The 22,071-nt window shown below is 39.4% G+C and overlaps 1 protein-coding gene across 1 annotated transcript; it reads left to right on the top strand.

Moving 5' to 3' along the window:
• KRT25 (keratin 25) lies at positions 9,247-16,919 on the top strand. The gene is given in 8 exon segments (NM_001285766.1): positions 9,247-9,734; positions 10,017-10,099; positions 10,643-10,799; positions 13,033-13,194; positions 13,280-13,405; positions 14,860-15,077; positions 15,575-15,642; positions 16,528-16,919. Coding segments are annotated over 8 exon segments (1,353 nt in total). The 5' UTR covers positions 9,247-9,305; the 3' UTR covers positions 16,638-16,919.

Here is a 22,071-nt window from a genome sequence, read left to right as displayed (position 1 = left end):
AAGAGTACTGGAATGGGGTGCCATTGCCTTCTCCATGACCAACCTAGATAGCATATTAAAAAGCAGAGACATTACTTTGCCAACAAAGGTCCATCTAGTCAAGGCTATGGTTTTTCCAGTAGTCATGTATGGATGTGAGAGTTGGACTGTGAAGAAAGCTGAGCACTGAAGAATTGATGCTTTTGAACTGTGGTGTTGGAGAAGACTCTTGAGAGTCCCTTGGACTGCAAGGAGATCCAACCAGTCCATCCTAAAGGAGACCAGTCCTGGGTGTTCATTGGAAGGACTGATGCTGAGGCTAAAACTCCAATACTTTGGCCACCTCATGTGAAGAATTGACTCATTGGAAAAGACTCTGATGCTGGGAGGGATTGGGAGCAGGAGGAGAAGGGAACAACAGAGGATGAGATGGCTGGATGGCATCACCGACTCAAACCACATGAGTTTGGGTGAACTCCGGGAGTTGGTGATGGACAGGGAGACCTGGCATGCTGCAATTCATGGGGTTACAAAGAGTTGGACATGACTGAGTGACTGAACTGAACTGAACTGAATACCAATGTCTTACATTTATTGACTGTGCTTTAATCTTGCTTTCTGTGAATTCACCATTTTGATCTTCATAAAGGCTTATAAGGTAAGTGTTTTTATTATTTTTATTTACATAAAAGGCATAAACATTCAAATAGATTAAGCAATTTCCCCAGAGTCACACAGATGATGGGCAGTGGGGGATAGATTCAGATTCAGATCTCCCTTTCTTCCTCGCTGACCAGAGTCTTAATAGACCAGGAAAAAAATCAACAACTTCCCCCAAGCACATTCTATTTCACACTAAGATTCCATTGCCATCCAGGAATGTCCATCATCAACAGATTGTTGTGTGCATAGATGTATTATTTTCCTCTCTGTTCACCACCCATGTCCAGCTCCTCTCCAGCAGCAACCTTCTCTGTCTCCATATTTATTAAGTCCTGGTCACTAGATATCCTCTCTCTTAGGCTGCAAGTTACTTCATTATGTCTTGTTACCATCTCATTCTGACAAGCAGGGTCATCCAGAGGCTCCATCTCCTAGGAACTGGAGGACTAGGGCCACAACTACAGCTCTCTCAAGACACCTGGCTAATCCCCCGTCTTAATACCACAATGTTGGACCCTCTTCGTCTGCAACCACCAGTGCTAGTCACTCCTTGTTCCAAAGAATGTTCTTATTCTTTCCAAAAACACAATCTAACTTCCATTTTTCTATATCCACTCTTTCCTATTCAGATAAACAGACTTGTCTCTCTATACAAGACAGATTTGTATTTAATACAAACTTAAGTTATGATTCCAAAATGCATGGTTTTAGCTAATACTTCTGGAAAGCATAAGTATGAGGGCTGGAAAACTTAAGTACTCATCCACATTTCTAAGAACTCAGTCTTAGTGAAAAAAAAAAGTAAAACACTGATATCAATAGTTAACAAATCTCCAAAACTTTCATTCAGTTCAGTTCAGTTCAGTCGCTCAGTCGTATCTGATTCTGCGACCCCCACGGACTGCAGCATGCCAGGCTTCCCTGTCCATCACCAACTCCCAGAGTTTACTCAAAGTCATGTCCACTGAGTCAGTGATGCCTTCCAAACATCTCATCCTCTGTTGTCCCCTTCTCCTCCCAACTTCAATGTTTCCCAGCATCAGGGTCTTTTCAAAAGAGTCAGTTCTTCGCATCAGGTGGCCAAAGTATTGGAGTTTCAGCTTCAGCATCAGTCCTTCCAGTGAATATTCAGGACTGATTTCCTTTAGGATGGACTGGTTGGATCTCTTTGCAGTCCAAAGGACTCTCAAGAGTCTTCTCCAACACCACAGTTCAAAAGCATCAGTTCTTCAGTGCTCAGCTTTCTTTATAGTCCAACTTTCACATCCATACATGACTACTGGAAAAACCATAGCTTTGAGCAGATGGCCTTTGTCAGCAAAATAACGTCTCACTTTTTAATAAGCTGTCTAGGTTTGTTATAACTTTGTTTCAAGGAGCAAGCATCTTTTAATTTCGTGGCTTGACTGCAGTGATTTTGGAGCCCGAGAAAATAAAGTCTCTCAGTGTTTCCATTGTTTTCCCATCTATTTGCAATGAAGTGATGGGACCAGATGCCATGATCTTAATTTTCTGAATGTTGAGTTTTAAGCCAATTTTTTCCCTCTCCTCTTTCACTTTCATCAAGAGGCTCTTTAGTTCTTCTTCACTTTCTGCCATAACGGTGGTGTCATCTGCATATCTGAGGTTATTCATATTTATCCCAGCAATCTTGTTCCAGCTTGTGTTTCATCCAGCCCAGCGTTTCTCCTTATGTCCTCTGCATATAAGTTAAATAAGCAGGGTGACAATATACAGCCTTGACGTACTCCTTTCCCAATTTGGAAACAGTCTGTTGTTCAATGTCCAGGTCTGAAACTTTCACTGGGCACTCTTAATTGTTAACTACCAAACCTTGTCCAGCATCCATCATTCAGACCTTGGCTAACAGAACATGTCCTAGACATTTCACCATCAGGCCCTTGGAAACAAATATTTTACAGAACAGGCTGAGAAGGTACTGCCCTGAAAAATCAGGACCGATAAGAACTCATGGCCTCTGGAGTAAAACACAGCATGGAGGAATCAGGCAGGATCTCCCGCCTCAGTCCTACAAGGACAGCAAAAACCCAAACAGGATACAAACCGTTTTGTGCTATATTAGAACTTTCTGAGGACATCTGAAAGGGCCTATTTTGTCTCTGATTCAGATATTTCAGATGTTCTGTGAGCCCCAAGGGCTGATGCAAGAGTTATAGTCTCGAATGTGACCAATTTGAGGCTATACCCAATCATGGTACAGCCAGAGTACTGCCATCTTCTTTGCAAACACACACCATACTGAACATGTAGGTTCTTCTTCCTCCCCACACCCCATTTAAGAATGAAAAATGTATAAAACCAAAAAGATAGAAAAAAAAGTAAGAGAAGAAACAAAGGTGGATTTTTTTTTTAATTTGGAAGAAAGGAAGTGGCAGAAGAAGCCTCAATAACAACAACAAAATACATGTTCCTGGAACTAGTCAACCTCATAAAATCCAAGAGAGATTCAAGGCTTGGAAGAACCAGGTGTGATGGAGGACTGGGCTGAGGGATGAAGCTGAGGGCATGGTGACTGGCAGAGGTGAAAGTACCATGACACCAAGGACACACACACTTCAAGAGCCCTCATTAGCACAAGGGCACAAAGGGGGACCTAGAATTAGGTTCATATGCCCACTTTTTGTAAATTTTGCAAAACTAAAATAATTTACCACAATTGGTGAAATCTGCTGTCTGTTTCCTTGCCAACATCCCTTCCGTCATCAGTTTCCCTCAGATCTGGTGGTGTTTGGATATCCATAAGCATTCTGAGGGCCTTTCTAAGATAAAGGAACCATAGTTATTATCCAAATGTAACAGCTGAGAGGGAGCAAAAGGTTCTATTGATCAGGCGCACTAATAGGCATGAACTGATCCATTATAGGCATATGAACATAGAGTCACTTTAAGTGGAGAGAAAATTGAGTTGCACATAGTGGGGTATATTTATGAGGTTTTCACCATTTCCATGGGAGGCTTCTAGCAGAATTCCCACTGCCCTGACGTGCTGACTCAAACATGAATGCATTTCAGTTCTCTTATGCTAAGTGAAAGAAGTCAGACTGAGGGATACATACTGTATGATTCCATTTACATGACATTCTGGAACAGGCAAAACTATAGACACAGAAAATTGATCATTCTTTGTCTGGAGCTGGGGCTGTGGGGATAGGTTGATGACAAAGGGGTACAAAGGAATTGGGAGATGAGTAACAGAACTTTCTATATCTTTATGGTGGTGAGTGTTACATGACTATGAATTTGTGAAAACTCATAGAGTATGCTTAAAGAATGAATTTTATTATACATACATTAAACCTCAACAAATCTGGCTAGAAAAGATTTAATAATTCTACCTTAAAGAAAAATAAAAACATGTCTGACATTATTAATAACAGCAAAAAGTAGGAAACAATCTGAAAGTTTCTAAATAAGACAGTGGTTAGACAAATTACTTAATATTAGGTTTGGCCCTGAGAGGAACTAAAAAGCCTCTTGATGAAAGTGAAAGTGGACAGTGAAAAAGTTGGCTTAAAGCTCAACATTCAGAAAACGAAGATCATGGCCTCTGGTCCCATCACTTCATGGGAAACAGATGGGGAAACAGTGGAAACAGTGTCAGACTTTATTTTCGGGGCTCCAAAATCACTGCAGTCAGTGACTGCAGCCATGAAATTAAAAGACGCTTTCTTCTTGGAAGAAAAGTTATGACCAACCTAGATAGCACATTGAAAAGTAGAGACATTACTTTGCCAACAAAGGTCCGTCTAGTCAAGGCTATGGTTTTTCCAGTGATGTGAGAGTCGGACTGTGAAGAAAGCTGAGCGCCGAAGAATTGATGCTTTTGAACTGTGGTGTTGGAGAAGACTCTTGAGAGTCCCTTGGACTGCAAGGAGACCCAACCAGTCCATTCTAAAGGAGATCAGTCCTGGGTGTTCCTTGGAAGGAATGATGTTAAAGCTGAAACTCCAGTACTTTGGCCACCTCATGCAAAGAGTTGACTCATTGGAAAAGACTCTGATGCTGGAAGGGATTGGGGGCAGGAGGAGATGGGGACGACAGAGGATGAGATGGCTGGATGGCATTACCGACTCGATGGACGTGAGTCTGAGTGAACTCCGGGAGTTGGTGATGGAGAGGGAGGCCTGGCGTGCTGCGATTCATGGGGTTGCAAAGAGTTGGACATGACTGAGCGACTGAACTGAACTGAACTGAACAATAACAAAATAACATGAGTTTACACAGATAGAAGTTTGTTTCTCTCATACATAAAAATTCAAAAGTAGGCTAATCAGGGCTGCAGATGGTAGCTTTGTGCCTCAGGACATCCTCTGGGACCCACATTCCTTTCAGCTTTCCACTCTGCCATACCCAGGATATGGTGCCAGTTCATAGTCCAAGATGACCCTCCAACCCTCATACCCAGCCATCACACCCTGAGCCAGGATGGAGGAAACGGAGAAGACAGGACAAAAGATATGTGTCTGCTTTCTCTTAGATAAAGTTTTCTAGAACTTGCTACATATACTGCTTACATCATATCAGCTACTTAATTACATTTCCACAGCTGGCTGCAAAGAAAACTAGAGATAGTAGTCTTTCTTGTGGTGAGCTATTGCCCAGCTAAAATTGAGAGTCAACCAACAGTTTCATCCACATTGGGCACCCATCCATGCACTAAAGTGTATTATGCAAGGTGAACAAAACAAGTTACAGAACACATTTAACACAGAAGACTCACAGATAGCGTGTGTATTTTTACGTGCTGTGTATGTGTGCAAATGAATAGAAATCCATCTGGAAGGGTGAAAACATCTGGATGAGTAAACTGCAGTTTCCTGAGAAAGCAGGGAAGACAAAAGAGAGGGGAAGGTGAGGAAGGACTTTAACATTTTATTCTATAGATATTGCGATGTTTGTTTCTATCAAAAATATTTTCCTGTTGTTTTATGGCAGAAACTAACACAACATTGAAAAGCAATTATCCTCCAATTTTTTAAAAAAATCATATTTTCATGCAGAGAGTAGAATGGTGTTGCCAGGGACTGGGGAATGGAGGAAAAAGGGTACATAATTTTAGTTAAAAGATGAATAAATTCTGAGGATCTAACGTGTAGCATAATGACTAGTTAATTATACTACACTGAATACTTGAAATTTGCTAAGAGAGCAGATATTACATGTTCTCACCGAAAAGAAAAAAAGGTAACCATTCAGTTCAGTTCAGTTCAGTCGCTCAGTTGTGTCCAACTCTTTGCAACCCCATGAATCACAGCACACCAGGCCTCCCTGTCCATCACCAACTCCCGGAGTTCATTCAAACTCAGGTCCATCATGTCGGTGATGCCATCCAGCCATCTTATCCTCTGTTGTCCCCTTCTCCTCCTGCCCCCAATCCCTCCCAGCATCAGAGTCTTTTCCAGTGAGTCAACTCTTCGCATGAGGTGGCCAAAATACTGGAGTTTCAGCTTTAGCATCATTCCTTCCAAAGAACACCCAGGGCTGATCTTTAGAATGGACTGGTTGGATCTCCTTACAGTCCAAGGGACTCTCAAGAGTCTTCTCCAACACCACAGTTCAAAAGCATCGATTCTTCGGTGCTCAGCTTTCTTCACAGTCCAACTCTCACATCCACACATGACCACTGGAAAAACCATAGGCTTGACTAGACGGACCTTTGTTGGCAAAGTAATGTCTCTGCTTTTGAATATGCTATCTAGGTTGGTCATAACTTTTCTTCCAAGGAGAAAGCGTCTTTTAATTTCATGGCTGCAGTCACCATTTGCAGTGATTTTGGAGCCCAAGGTAACCATATGAGGTGATAAATGCATTTACTAACTTGACTGTGAGAATAATTTCTCACAGTTGTATTACAATTCTATAATACTGTACTACAAAGTATGCATTACACTTTTGTCAGTTGGTCCTCAATAAAACTGAGAAAACTAATAAATAATAGCTGGGGGATGGGAATTTCCTGGAGATCCAATGGCTATGACTCCGTGCGTCCATGATCAAAGGTCCAGGTTCAATTCCTGATCAGGGAACTAAGATCCTGCATACTGCACAGCCAAAAAAATAAAATAAAATTTTTAAACTGGGGCAGGGAGGGAACAGACTGTAGTAAAGCTGATCAAACCCACTACACAGATATCAATTGCATTTCTTAGTAGAATTTGTCCAGAAAGTACGATTTCTAAAAGATATCTTTAGCAATATTAGATAAGTATCTGGAAATAGTTCTTTTAAAAGGATGCAAAAGCATATTATGAAGAAATCTGTACCTTTTCACTGAAGAACATTAAGGAAGACCTAAATAAATGGAAAGAATATTCAACTTTTTGGATAGACATACACAATATCACAGAGATGTCAATTTTCTTCAAATAGCTTTATGGATTTCAAGCAAATCTTGGGCTATTATTGCATTTGAGAATCAGGCTTTAAATTTTATATGAAAGAGCAATACAGAAGGAATATTTGACTTGATGGCAAATAGAACAAAGAACAAAGGAATACTTGCCTTACCAGATACCAAGTTATATTATGGAGCAATGGTAACCAAAACGGTATGTTTCCGCACCAGACCAAAAAATAGTAACAGCTGAATCCCCACCTAAATGAAGATTTATTGAGGACTTTGATTTCCTGACCTATTGAGGCATTGGACAGTTTCTTTATGGCAATGTGGCATGGCATTGCAGGGAGAGGGTGACACTGTTCTGTACAAAGGGCTGAAATCATTATCCATATTGGAAAAATGAAATTTGATTATATACCACAGAATATACAAAAATTATTCCAAACTACCAAAGCCTTAAATGTGAAAGGCAAAATGTTTCGAGTACATTACTGGAAGACACTTTTATGACCTCATAGAGTTAATCACCTCCTGAAGTTAGATAAAATAATCACAATCCAAAAACGAAGAGTGATGTGTGCATGTGTGTGCTTAGTCACTCAGTCATTCAACTCTTAATTCAACCTATTTAAAAATAAGACGATAATGAGTTAATATCCAGAATATAAAACAAACTCCTACAACTTAACCAAAAAAATATCCAACATGATATTTTAAGTGGGCAAGGACTTAAGTAGACACTTCTCCAGAGAAGATATGTAAATGTCCAACAAGGACATGAAAAGCTGCCCAACATCACTAATCATTAGGGAAATGCAAGTCAAAATTATAACGAGGTACCACCTGATATGGTTACTATCAAAAAAAGGAAATAACAAATGTTTGTGATGATGTGGAGAAATTAAAATCCATGTGCACTATGTATGGGAATATTAAATAGTACAGCCACTATGGAAAATAGTACAGTATTTCTTCAAAAAATTAAAAATAAAATTTCCATATGATCTAGTAATTCTACTGTGGGGTATGTTCCCATGAAAAGGGTACACAAAGACTGGAACAGATATTTATACATCCATGTTCATAGTTGCATTATACATTAAAATAACTAAAAAGTGGATGTAACCCAAGTGGCCACTGACTGATGAATGGATTAACAAAACACATGCAATGGAACATTATTCAGGCTTAGAAAGAGGAAAATCTAATACATGCTGCCACGTGGATGAACTCTGAAGAAATTTTGCTAAGTGAAACAAGCCAGTCATAAAAGGACAAATAATGTATGATTCTACTTATCACAAGTGTCAGAACAATGACTGGCACATAGTAGGTTCTAAATGAATGAAGGAATTAACCCATATTTTCACAACAGCCTCACATAATAAATATTCATGGAAATTTTGTCCATAAGCCAATTTCCAGATTTTTTTCCCCAAATTGCCATATATTTAGAGTTTTCAATAAATATGTGGGAATCCACATCCAGAAAGTAGCTTACTGATGACTTTCACCTAAACGAAACCACCACGAAGTAGAAACAGGTGAAATATTTCTTTCCAGGTTTCTGCTTCAAATTTTGCAAGGTCAGGAAATAAGTTAATGTCCTTCCAAACTCCCACAATCCATAACAGCAATTAGGGGTGTGTTCCTAATTACCAAAATGGATATGAGAAGACAACTATACCCAGACATAGTACATGTCAACAAAACACCCCGCATGTCAGCCAAAATGGAAATTAACTTCCCACCAGAAACAGTAGCAAGAGTCGAAAAAAGTCGGTGGTTGAAGATCCAGGCTGGGGAAATAATGATTGCTGTCCTGTGCTCTATTTCTGTGGAAAGAACTGTAAAAACAGAAGCAGTAGAAGTCTCAGAAACATCAAAATCTACCTTGGCCTAACAGCCCAAAACCATGACGCCAGATTTTTACTCGGTGATGGACTGGTGAGTTTTTATCTTCTAAGGAGGGAAGTGAGGAATGACTCACTCGCAATTTAAAAACGTAATAAGGAACCTGAAATTGCTCCACCCAGACCCATTTCTCAGATAACCACCAACCTGGGGGCAACTGCCCTCCTACAGAAATGAGCCGGGCAAAGTTAGATACTAATTAGGAAAATTCATCCAATTAAGCTAACTTGCTGAGGCTGGCAAGCGGTGTTTGACTCTATGTAGGCAGAATTTCATCCAAACACACTTGAGCATTGTCTATAAAAAGGACAACAGACGAGCTGGGACGGGCAGTCACTCTATTCCAGCTTTCATAAGCACATCTCTGCAACACGCTTGTCCTGATACCATGTCTCTTCGACTTCCCAGTGGATCCAGGAGGGCCAGTCCCCGTCCCACCACGGGCTCACTCAGGCTCTCCGGTGCAGGAGCCAGCTTCGGAGCTGGAAATGCTTGCAGCATGCCTGGAATTGGAAGCAGTTTCTCATGTGCCTTTGGGAGCAGCTCATCAGGAGGAAACGCCTTGGGGGGCAATCCCTGTGCTGGCTTTACTATGAATGAGGGGGGCCTCCTTTCTGGCAATGAGAAGGTGACCATGCAGAATCTCAATGACCGCCTCGCATCCTACCTGGAGAATGTCCGTGCCCTGGAGGAGGCCAACGCTGACCTGGAGCAGAAGATCAAGGGCTGGTATGAGAAATTCGGGCCCGGTTCTTGCCGTGGTCTTGATCATGACTATAGTAGATATTTCCCGATAATCGAGGATCTTAAAAACCAGGTAAGAAATTACACTTTGCCATCCTTTTTTATGTACTTTTATTTCCAAATGTTCTTTTTCTTTCTTCACTGAATACTAAAAACATTTCTCATTCCTACTTGTGACTTCTTAAAGGGAATTTCATTTTAGCAGATTCAATAGTTATGATGAAAATGTCACTATCTAGTAACGATATTAACTTGGATTATTTCCATTTCTTAATCTTAAACACATACACGCTTTTTTTTGGTTTTTATCAGTTATGATAAATTGCCTCTAAAAAATCAAACTCCCTGCTTCCAGATCATTGCTTCCACCACCAGCAATGCCAACGCTGTTCTGCAGATCGATAATGCCAGGCTGACTGCTGATGATTTCAGACTCAAGTAAGTAGCCTCACAGAGTGAAAAAAAAAAATTCACAAGGTCAATGATAAGCATTTCATTAAATTTATTTTTTGATCCCTCATTAAATATTACCAACTCTGATTCCAACAGTGTAAAACACTTGGACTTAAAACAAACAGAATGTTATTATTTTTTTACTCTTTGGCTACGAAATATAACGTATGAACTGCTATCAAAGCAGTGTGCAAAACCCTAGTTCTTTTTCTGCCAAGGAAATATCTCAAAATAATTATGATACAATAAATTTTGAAAATGTCTCTTGTGACAAAATGTGTCACTTTATATTTTTTTAACTTTTTATTTTGTATTGGGTTATAGCCAATTAGCAATGCTGTGATAGTTTCAGGTGAATAGCAAAGGGACTCAGCCATACATATACATGTATCCATTCTCCTCCAAACTCCCCTCTCATCTAGGCCAAATGTGTCACTCTAAAATTACACAGTTCTAGCATTTTATCATTGATCAGTGACCATTTCTCCAACCATGAAATAAACTGGAAAATCATTAACCCTCTTTAAGGTATGAAAATGAGCTGGCTCTTCATCAGAGCGTAGAGAGCGATGTCAATGGGCTTCGCAGAGTTCTGGATGAAATCACCCTCTGCAGAACAGACCTGGAGATTCAGTATGAAACCCTGAGTGAAGAGCTGACTTACCTCAAAAAGAACCATAAAGAGGTAAGAACTGACTGCCCACATATTGCCATCCCTCTGCAGACACTATCCATCTAACAGGAGATAATGGACTTGATTTCTTAAGTAAGAAATTGGCACTAAAGATCCGTGATCAGAAAGACATGAGGCCTGAGTGGTTTGTAGCAATGGTGAAGTATTAGCCCAGATTCACCTCTGACCTTGCACCAAATTTCCCATGGCAGGGAGGGGGAAAGAATCTTCTTTTCCATACCAATCAGGGTTACAAGAGCAATGTTTCAGCTAGGCAATTATGGCTAAGTTAAAATGGCATACTTAGGAGATTACATCTAATTAGATAAATATATTTTAAGGATATCTTAAGGAAACCAGATCTAGATTTCTATAAAACAGTGGCAGATTTAAAACACTTAAACCCTTACTTTGTACACACTTAAGTGTATGTCCTTAATGTATAATCTTAATATATATAATAGATATAAACTTAACATATATAAAAATAATGAGGCTGAAACTAAACATATAAAAATGTGCACTTCCAAATAAACATGCATTTCCAAAGTGGTCACCATTGGAAGTTAGATTAAAAAAATCAGACCATACAGCTATGACTCTGGACACATTTGGGGGAATGCTTTCAGAACCACTGTTTTCTGAGAAATCTTTATTCTTTGAAATTGAATTTATTTTAAAGTAGTCAAAAAAGTTCTCAGAGTCATGCCAAACCTCAAAGCAGGAGATCAAGCTAAAAATGCAATTTAATTAGCCATGAGGCTGTCTTGAAACAATACCTACTTAAAGAACGTTAATATGAACATACAGGTTCAGGAATGTTTATAGCCCATGGTAGCTACGTGATCTTTTTTTTTTTTAATCTTTGGCTGCACCACTCAGCGTGTGGTATCTCAGTTCCCCAACCAGAGATTGAACCCATGCCCCTTGCAGTGGAAGCTCAGAGTCTTAACCACTGGACCACCAGGGAAGTCCCTATAACAAATTTTTGATGAATTGGATACAATTGATTTTTTAAATGATTCACTCACAGACAGACCCACATGCATCTTTTTTTTTATCTTTTTCGTTTTCTGCTTGAACTGAGGAAGTTTTCACTAAATCCTCAGAAGGAAAAACCCCACCTGGAGAAACAGAAGGTATACAGATCACCGGGAAAAAAGAAAGCCTCATTATTGTCATTAGGTCCAATTCAGAGCCCAGGACATGGGCAGGCAGGAGGGTTTCTGCAGTAGAGACCTAAAGCTGATCCCTACTGTTTCAATGTACACAGTCTTAGCAGTGATGTCTGCTATCCACAGCCTTAGAACTGAGTGCATCCCAACAGCCCACATCTTGGGTGGGATAATAAGTAGACTGGCTGCAAAATTGATTCCAGCTTCTGTGATGATGACAATGATCATAATAACTAGCATTTGTTTAGCATTTATATTCCGGAAAGTATTACTAGGTCTTATCACTAATAATTCTTTCACATCTTTCAACCACCAAGAGAAGGATATTTTTTTATTCTTATTTTATCTGAAAATCAAGACTAAAAAGTTAAGGATTTTCCCAAGTTCACTTAACCACTATATGGCAGAACCGGAGTTCATGCAGAGATCTGTCCGACACCCAAGTCCATCATGACACCAGTCCTTGTATAAGCTTAATAGCTTAACCGACCTCTAGGATTCTTTACAGGAGTAGGTTCTCCCTTTATTAACTATAAATAAACAAATATGTTTAAATTGTAAATATAAATATATAACAAATATTTGTTTATAATTATTCAGAATTCTTTAGACAGCTCTTAGATCATGGTCCTACTGTCTGAGATCAAGAGAGCTGATCAGAGAACACTTCAAAGCTGGTCTCTTAAGTAAAATGCAGACCAGTGCATCAAGGTGGAGACATTTCAGCCATAAATAAATAGAATAAGAGATAAGAATAACTAATTTTAAATATCTTAGGGACTTTCATTTGGGAAAGGAAGAAAGACTCTTTTCTGTGCAGCAGAACTAAATCAATGAATTGGAGTTATAGGAGCAGGAATTAAATTGACCAGAAGGAAGAGCTTTGGAGCAATTAAAACTTTACAAGAATAAAACACATTACTTCATGAGACAGGAAATACGAAATGTAGAGGCAGCTGCACAGCCTGGGAGGTGGACCCGGAAAAACTCTTAAGAGCCCTGCCAAATCTAAGCCTCTAGACTTTCTGGACATCCCTACACAGCTGGGCTGAACACTCTTCCGCCTCCAGGAAATGCAGGTTCTGCAGTGCGCGGCCGGAGGCAACGTGAACGTGGAGATGAACGCAGCGCCCGGCGTGGACCTCACGGTTCTGCTGAACAACATGCGAGCCGAGTACGAAGCCCTGGCCGAGCAGAACCGCAGGGACGCTGAGGCTTGGTTCAACGAAAAGGTGAGCCTTAACCTGAAAACTTCCCCTCTGCTTTTGAGCACTGTTCACAAAACTGAGATGTGCTCCATGCTTTACCCCTTGATAGAGCGCTTCGCTGCAACAGCAGATCACTGAGGATGTGGGAGCCACCACCTCAGCCAGGAATGAGCTGACAGAGATGAAGCGCAACCTCCAAACACTGGAAATTGAACTTCAGTCTCTCCTAGCCACGGTATGAAAAGGCTGATCTCTTACCATCTCCTAGGTTATCTTTTTTCTTCTTTTTTTAAAACTGATCCATAGTTGATTTACAATGCTGTATTAGTTTGAGGTATAGAGCAAAGTGATTCAGATATATACATAGACTTTAGCTGCAAAACTGATTCCAACATCTATGATGATATAATGATCATAATAACTAACATTTAATATGTGAATATTACATATATATTTTTTCATATAGATTATTACAAAATATTGAATATAGTTCCCTGTGCTATACAGTAGGACCTTGTTGTTTATCTATTTTATATAAAGTAGTGTATAGCTGTTAAGCCCCAAATCCTAATTTATCTCTCTTCCCTCTTCCCCCTTTGGTAACCATAAATTTGTTTTCTATGTCTGTGAGTCTGTTTGTTTTGTAAATAAGTTCATTTGCATCACTTTTTAGGTTCTACATATAAGTTATATATATTTATCTTTCTCTGACTTACTTCACATATATGATAACCTCTAGTTGTGTCCATGTTGCTGCACATGGCATTATTTCATTCTCTTTTATGGCTGAGTAGTATTCCATTGTGTATATACACACCCATTTTCTTTATCCATTCATCTCCTGATGGGTATTTAGGTTTCTTCCATGTCTTGGCTACTGTAAATAGTATTGCTATGAACATTGGTGTGCACGTATCTTTTCAAGTTAATATTTTCTCTGGATATATGCCCAGGAATGGGATTGCTGGATCATATAGTAACTCTATTTTTAGTTTTTTAAGGAACCTCCATACTTTTTTTCCATAATGGCTATACCAATTTACATTCCGACCAACAGTGTGGGAGGGTTCCTTTTTCTTCACATTTTCTCCAGTTTATTATTTGTAGACTTTTTGAGGATGGCCATTCTGAATGGTACAAGCTGATACTTCATTGTAGTTTTGATTTGCATTTCTCTAATAATTAGTGATGTTGAGCATCTTTTCATATGCCTATTGGCCATCTGTATTTCTTATTTGGAGAAATGTTTACTTGGGTCTTCTGTCCATTTTTTGATTGGGTTTTTTATTTTATATTGAGCTATAGGAGCTGTTTGTCTATTTTGGAAATTAAGCTCCTATGTTCCCATTTTAAATGTGTGCCGGTTGATGCTAAAAGCTTTAACTGTGTTGAGAATATATCCATATATCAAAAAATATATTTTTTTATGTAGTTAACTTAGAACATAAGAAAATGATGGTATTTTATGTAACAGCTGAAACAGCATCATCGATATCTTTTGGCTTATTCTACCAAAAAAGAAAATTTTTCTGATTTTTAAGAGTGTGTCATAGAGTGTCTTCTTAACTATGTGTCAATGTGAAATCTAAAACAATTATAGAGAAAGGTAACAAAAGGAAAAAGTCATCAATAAAGCAAATGTCTGCATATCTGTATATCCATCCCAGATTCTTTACTGTTTCCTAACAGAAACACTCCCTGGAGTGCTCCTTGACAGAGACGGAGGGCAACTACTGTGCACAGCTGGCCCAGATCCAGGCTCAGATCGGGGCCCTGGAGGAGCAGCTACACCAAGTCAGGACCGAGACCGAGGGCCAGAAACTGGAGTATGAACAGCTCCTGGACATCAAGGTCCACCTGGAAAAAGAAATCGAGACCTACTGTCTCCTCATTGGTGGAGATGATGGGTAAGTGGAATTCTTTACAGGGAAAATGCAATATACCAAAATCTGCTGAACTTAGATACCTGGAAAGTGAACATAAATTGAAATGACCATATTTATGGTCATAAATGCTAAATATTAAGCGTGATACACTACTGCCAAGATACAAATTAGCCACATCTTACAAAATCAAGGTGCCATAAGCACTGTTATTTAAGGCGAGAAGTTTTTAAAAACCACCTCTTGTTGCTAAAGCAAAGTAGCTTCAACTGTGTGACCCACTGAAACTCTTCTCACCAAACAGCTAAAGAAAACAAGAGTTAAAAAAAAAAAAGAGGGGGACTTCCCTGACAGTCCAGTGTTAAGACACTAAGCTTCCACTTCAGGGGGTGTAGGTTCGATCTCTGGTCAGGATACTATTAATAATAAAACAAAAAAAAGAAAACAAAAGAGTGAATCTAGTTAAAGGATTTCTTTCTAAGTCACTCTCCTGTGACATTTTCAACAATTTGCGTCCACAGGGCTTGCAAGTCTGGAGGTTACAAGTCTAAAGACTATGCAGCTGGAAATATGGGAAACCAAATGAAAGGTGATTAAAATGGAATCCTGGTTTTATGTTATTCTACTTCATTTTCAATGCACAGCTTGACTGTTTTCATATTTCCAGGCCTCAGTAAGAACAGATGTAATAAAGGACTGTAGTAGACACCAGTGTGTGCTGGATGTCTAACTTTAGTGATGTGTGCTAATTTTAAACAAAGTGTTTTGTCATCATATTTTTAGTTAACCAAGAAATCAAAATTCCCCAAAAATGAGTCTTTGTGCTTCCTGCATAGTCCTTTCTATAGAAATAGAATATTTATCCTATTCTATATTCTCTATATAGAATATATTCTATATATAATAGAATTTTTTCTATTATTCCCTTAATTAATATGACATTATTTTTCCACTTTTTTACTGTGGTAAAATACACAGAACATAAAATTTACTATCTTAACCATATTAAGTGTATAGTTCACTGGCATTAAGTACATTCTTATTCTTGTGTAGCCATCATCACTGTCTATCTCTTTTCATCTTGTGAAATTGAAACTCTATTCCTGTTTAAAAACAAAAGAAAACTCCCCTTTCCTCCTCCTCCCTCCAGTTTCTTCAACCACCATTCTACTTTCTCTTGCTATGAATTTGACTACTCTAGGTACCTCATATAAGTGGAATCATATAATATTTGTCTTTTTGTGATTGATTTATTTCTCTTAGCATAATATCCTCAAGACTCATCCATGTTGTAGCATGGGTCAGAATTTCCTCTTTTTAAGGTTGAATAATATTACACCATATGGATATGCCATATTTTGTTATCCGTTTATCTATTAAGGCACACTTAGGTTGCTTCCACATTTTAGCTATTGTGATTTTATTCATCTTGTTTCAACTCTCTAAAACTTTCCTTTTAAAATTTGAATTTTAGATCCAATCAAAGCCATTGTGGTTAAGAAAGTCCTTGAGGAGGTAGACCAGCGCAGCAAAATACTTACCACCAGGCTCCACTCCCTGGAAGAGAAATCTCAAAGCAATTAATCTGATATACAAGAGACAGCATATGTCCAAAACTCTCTGAGAAGAGAAGGCATAGTATATCTGTCTGGGAAAATGAGCAAGTCTTAAAAAAAGGTCTGTCCTCTTATCTTCCTGTTGCTGAAATATAATCTCTGTCTGGGCAATCATTAGCATTATCAATAGTATCTTCCCATTTATCTGGAAGAACATCACATATAAATATGATGACTCATTTGATTGCCCTACAGGAAATGTTGTCAGTTCTTTTTAGTCAATAAACCTTCTTCCTTTAGCAAGTTATCACTGGTGGTATTGTCTTATCTTTAAAATGTTCATGTCTGTGGTACAGATGTGCGAACATCTAACAGCTCTTGATCTGCATGAAAACTTTAAAAAATAATCAAGATTTCTCCCTGGATTTTCATGAGGCTTTCCCAATAACTCAATATGAGACAAACTCAAAAGGAATAAAAATCCTTCCACTGAACCCCCAGTGTGCCGTCCTTTGACATATAGCAAGCCTGTTCCTTTTCACAGTAGTACATTTCAGGTTCATCTAAAAAACAATAACAGTACTTCTCTCAAGTGGTTATTGTAAAGATTAAACAAATAAATTATCATAAAGTATACTTAGGGGTAAGCACCCAATAAATGTTTTAACTCATTTTTTAATACTCAATTTTTATAGGGATTAACTTTCAGATCCCTTTTGAATAAATATTTAAACAATGTTTCAAATGTAAAGGAGGTTAATCCAAAGTTCTGGCTTAGAATTTAAGTTCTTTTGATGGAGTACTTCATTTGCATTACAAAGCACACTTAATGTTTGTAACTCTCTTGATCAACATCTCCAAGAAAGGGAAATAAATTCGATAAACTGAAAACATAGTTTCCTCAGATCAAATATTATATTCAGCTGACTCTTAATACTCTATAGATACCCATGTTGTAATCCATTCATGAAAATTTGATTTCAAGAGCCTTCTGAAAGTGTTAAGCAGATAATAATAATTATTATTAAGCAGATAATAAGCACTAGAGTTATCCTTGAATTATTTTTATTGTATTCTTCTAATGAATCCTAGGCAGGGGACACTAGAGCCAAAATGCCTAATTATGTTCCCTATTAGATTATAAGAAATACAAATATTACAATATTAACTAGTCTCGAAGCATTTGAGAGAAGGAGAGCTTACTTTACACATTTTTACCATCACCCCACTACTGCCAAACCCATGCCTTGTACCATTGCTGCCCGATAACTGTTTCAACGATAAGTGTTTGCCTTGACCTGAAAGAGGAGACTCTGGGCCCCTAAGCCATATTTCTCTGATGGCAGAGGACAAAAAAAAGAGATGGATGGGTACCTAAAAGCCTGTTGCTGCTGCTAAGTCGCATCAGTCGTGTCCAACCCTGTGCAACCCCATAGACAGCAGCCCACCAGGCTCTGCCATCCCTGGGATTCTCCAGGCAAGAACACTGGAGTGGGTTTCCATTTCCTTCTCCAATGCATGAAAGTGAGAAGTGAAAAGTGAAAGTGAAGTCGCTCAGTCATGTCCGACTCTTCGCAACCCCGTGGACTGTAGCCTACCAGGCCCCTCCATCCATAGAGGCAATTTTCCAGGCAAGAGTACTGGAGTGGGTTGCCATTGCCTTCTCCGACCTAAGCAGGAAAGGGGGCATAATAGGTCCCTAGAGGGACCAAGGCTCTGTGCTTGTATTTCCCTCAAGGTGAGGGGTCTTACAGAAGCAGAAGATAAGGTGGCAAGAATACACAGAAGAACTATACAGAAAAGATCTTCACGACCCAGATAATCAAGATGGTGTGATCACCAACCTAGAGCCAGACATTCTGGAATGTGAGGTCAAGTGGGTCTTAAGAAGCATCACTACAAACAAAGCTAGTGGAGGTGATGGCATTCCACTTGAGTTATTTCAAATCCTAAAAGATGATGCTGTGAAAGTGCTGCACTCAGTATGCCAGCAAATTTGGAAAACTCAGCAGTGGCCACAGGACTGGAAAAGATCAGTTTTCATTCCAATCCTAAAGAAAGGCAATGCCAAAGAATGCTCAAACTACCATACAATTGCACTCATCTCACACACTAGTAAATGATGCTCAAAATTCTCCAAGTCAGGCTTTAGTAGTACATGAAACATGGACTTCTAGATGTTCAAGCTGGATTTAGAAAATGCAGAGTAACCAGAGATCAAATTGCCAACATAAATTGGATCATAGAAAAAGCAAGAGAGTTCCAGAAAAATATTTACTTCTGACTTTATTGACTTTGCCAAAGCCTTTGACTGTGTGGACCACAATAAACTCTGGAAAATTCTTAAAGAGATGGAATACCAGACCACCTGACCTGCCTCCTGAGAAATCTGTATGCAGGTCAGGAAGCAACAGTAAGAACTGGATATGGAACAACAGACTGGTCCCAAATTGGGAAAGGAATACATCAAGGCTATATATTGTTACCCTGCTTATTTAACTTATATGCAGAGGACATCATGAGAAATGCTGGGCTGGATGAAGCACAAGCTGGAATCAAGATTTCCGGGAGAAATATCAATAACCTCACATATGCAGATGACACCACCTTTATGGCAGAAAGCAAGGAAGAACTAAAGAGCCTCTTGATGAAAGTGAAAGAGGAGAGTGAAAAAGTTGGCTTGAAACTCAACATTCAGAAAATGAAGATTATGGCATCTGGTCCCATCACTTTATGGCAAATAGATGGGGAAACAATGGAAACAGTGGCTGACTCTCTTTTTCTGGGCTCAAATATCACTGAAGATGGTGACTGCAGCCATGAAATTAAAAGACGCTTGCTCCTAAAAGGAAAGTTATGATTAACCTAGACAGCATATTGAAAAGCAGAGACATTACTTTGCCAACAAAGGTCTCTCTAATCAAGGCTATGGTTTTTCCAGTGGGTCATGTGTGGATGCGAGAATTGCACTGTGAAGAAAGCTGAGTGCCGAAGAATTGATGCTTTTGAACTGTGGTGCTAGAGAAGACTCTTGAGAGTCCCTTGGACTGCAAGGAGATCCAACCAGTCCATTCTAAAGGAGATCAGCCCTGGGTGTTCTTTGGAAGGAATGATGCTGAAGCTGAAACTCCAGTACTTTGGCCACCTCATGAGAAGAGTTGACTCATTGGAAAAGACTCTGATGCTGGGGGGGATTGGAGGCAGGAGGAGAAGGGGATGACAGAGGATGAGATGGCTGGATGGCATCACCGACTCAATGGACGTGAGTTTGAGTGAACTCTGGGAGATGGTGATGGACAGGGAGGCCTGGCGTGCTGTGATTCATGGGGTCGCAAAGAGTCGGACACGACTGAGCGACTGAACTGAACTGAACTTTACCCTTAAAACAACTGGAAAAAGAAGAGCAAAAGCCCCCAAAATTAGTAGAAGGAAATAAATCATAAAGATCTGAGCAAAAATAAATGAAAAAGAAATGAAAGAAACAATAGTAAAGATTAACAAAACTAAAATCTGGTTCTTTGAGAAGATGAACAAAATCGACCAGCCTTTAGCCAGACTCATCAAGAAGAAAAGAGAGAAGAATCAATTCAACAAAATTAGAAATGAAAAAGGAGAGGTTACAACAGACAATGCAGAAATACAAAGGATTATAACAGACTATTATGAACTACTATATGGCAATAAAATGGGTAACCTGGAAGAAACAGACAGATTCTTAGAAAAGTTCAATCTTCCAAGACTAAACCAGGAAGAAATAGAAATTATGAACAACCCAATTACAAGCACTGAAATTGAAGCTGTGATCCAAAATCTCCCAGAAAACAAAAGCCCAGGACCAGATGGCTTCACAGGAGAATTCTATCAAACATTTAGAGAAGAGCTAATGCCTATCCTTCTTAAACTCTTTTCAAAAATTGCAGAGGAACGAACACTTCCAAACTCATTCTATGAGGCCATCATCACCCTGATACCAAAAGCAGACAAAGACAACACAAAAAAAAGAAAACTATAGGCCAGTATCACTGATAAACATAGATGCAAAACTCCTCAACAAAATTTTAGTCAACAGAATTCAGCAACGCATCAAAAAGCTCATACACCATGATCAAGCTGGGTTTATTCCAGGGATGCAAGGATTCTTCAATATATGCAAATCAATCAATGTGATACACCATATTAACAAATAGAAAGATGCCGGGAGCCAGCACGGGAGATCCCACCCATGAAAAGGTCATGCGGAGAGACCTGACAGGCAAGGCGAGTCAGGTTTCAAGAGGTCCTCTGCCTGAGCATCTACCCCGAAATCAAAATCTGTCTGTTTACTGTCTGCTATACTATACTCTCGTCCAAGGTAAGGAGCAGCGGCTGTGCTTTGCTGGAGCAGCCGTGAAGAGATAGATACCCCACGCCCAAGGTAAGAGAAACCCAAGTAAGATGGTAGGTGTTGCAAGAGGGCATCAGATGGCAGACACACTGAAACTATACTCACATAAAACTAGTCAATCCAATCACACTAGGACCACAGACTTGTCTAACTCAATGAAACAAAGCCATGCCTAGGGGGCAACCCAAGATGGGCAGGTCATGGTGGAGAGGTCTGACAGAGTGTGGTCCACTGGAGAAGGTAATGGCAAGCCACTTCAGTATTCTTGCCTTGAGAACCCCATGAACAGTATGAAAAGGCAAAATGATAGGATACCAAAAGAGGAACTCCCTAGGTCATTAGGTGCCCAATATGCTACTGGAGATCAGTGGAGAAATAACTCCAGAAAGAATGAAGGGATGGAGCCAAAGCAAAAACAATACCCAGTTGTGGATGTGACTGGTGATAGAAGCAAGGTCCGATGCTGTAAAGAGCAATATTGCATAGGAACCTGGAATGTCAGGTCCATGAATCAAGGCAAACTGGAAGTGGTCAAACAAGAGATGGCAAGGGCGAACGTCGACATTCTAGGAATCAGCGAACTAAAATGGACTGGAGTGGGTGAATTTAACTCAGATGACCATTACATCTACTACTGCGGGCAGAAATCCCTCAGAAGAAATGGAGTAGCCATCATGGTCAACAAAAGAGTCCGAAATGCAGTACTTGGATGCAATCTCAAAAACGACAGAATGATCTCTGTTTGTCTCCAAGGCAAAGCATTCAATATCACAGTGATCCAAGTCTATGCCCCAACCAGTAACGCTGAAGAAGCTAAAGCTGAACGGTTTTATGAAGACCTACAAGACCTTTTAGAACTAACACCCAAAAAAGATGTCCTTTTCATTATAGGGGTCTGGAATGCAAAAGTAGGAAGTCAAGAAACACCTGGAGTAACAGGCAAATTTGGCCTTGGAATACAGAATGAAGCAGGGCAAAGACTAATAGAGTTTTGCCAAGAAAATGCACTGGTCATAGCAAACACCCTCTTACAACAACACAAGAGAAGACTCTACACATGGACATCCCCAGGTGGTCA

The sequence above is a fragment of the Capra hircus genome, chromosome 19 (assembly GCF_001704415.2).
Source record: "Capra hircus breed San Clemente chromosome 19, ASM170441v1, whole genome shotgun sequence".
Taxonomy (NCBI): Eukaryota; Metazoa; Chordata; class Mammalia; order Artiodactyla; family Bovidae; genus Capra; species Capra hircus.
Note: the sequence above shows the minus strand (reverse complement) of the source record. Positions and strands in the feature narration are given on the sequence as shown.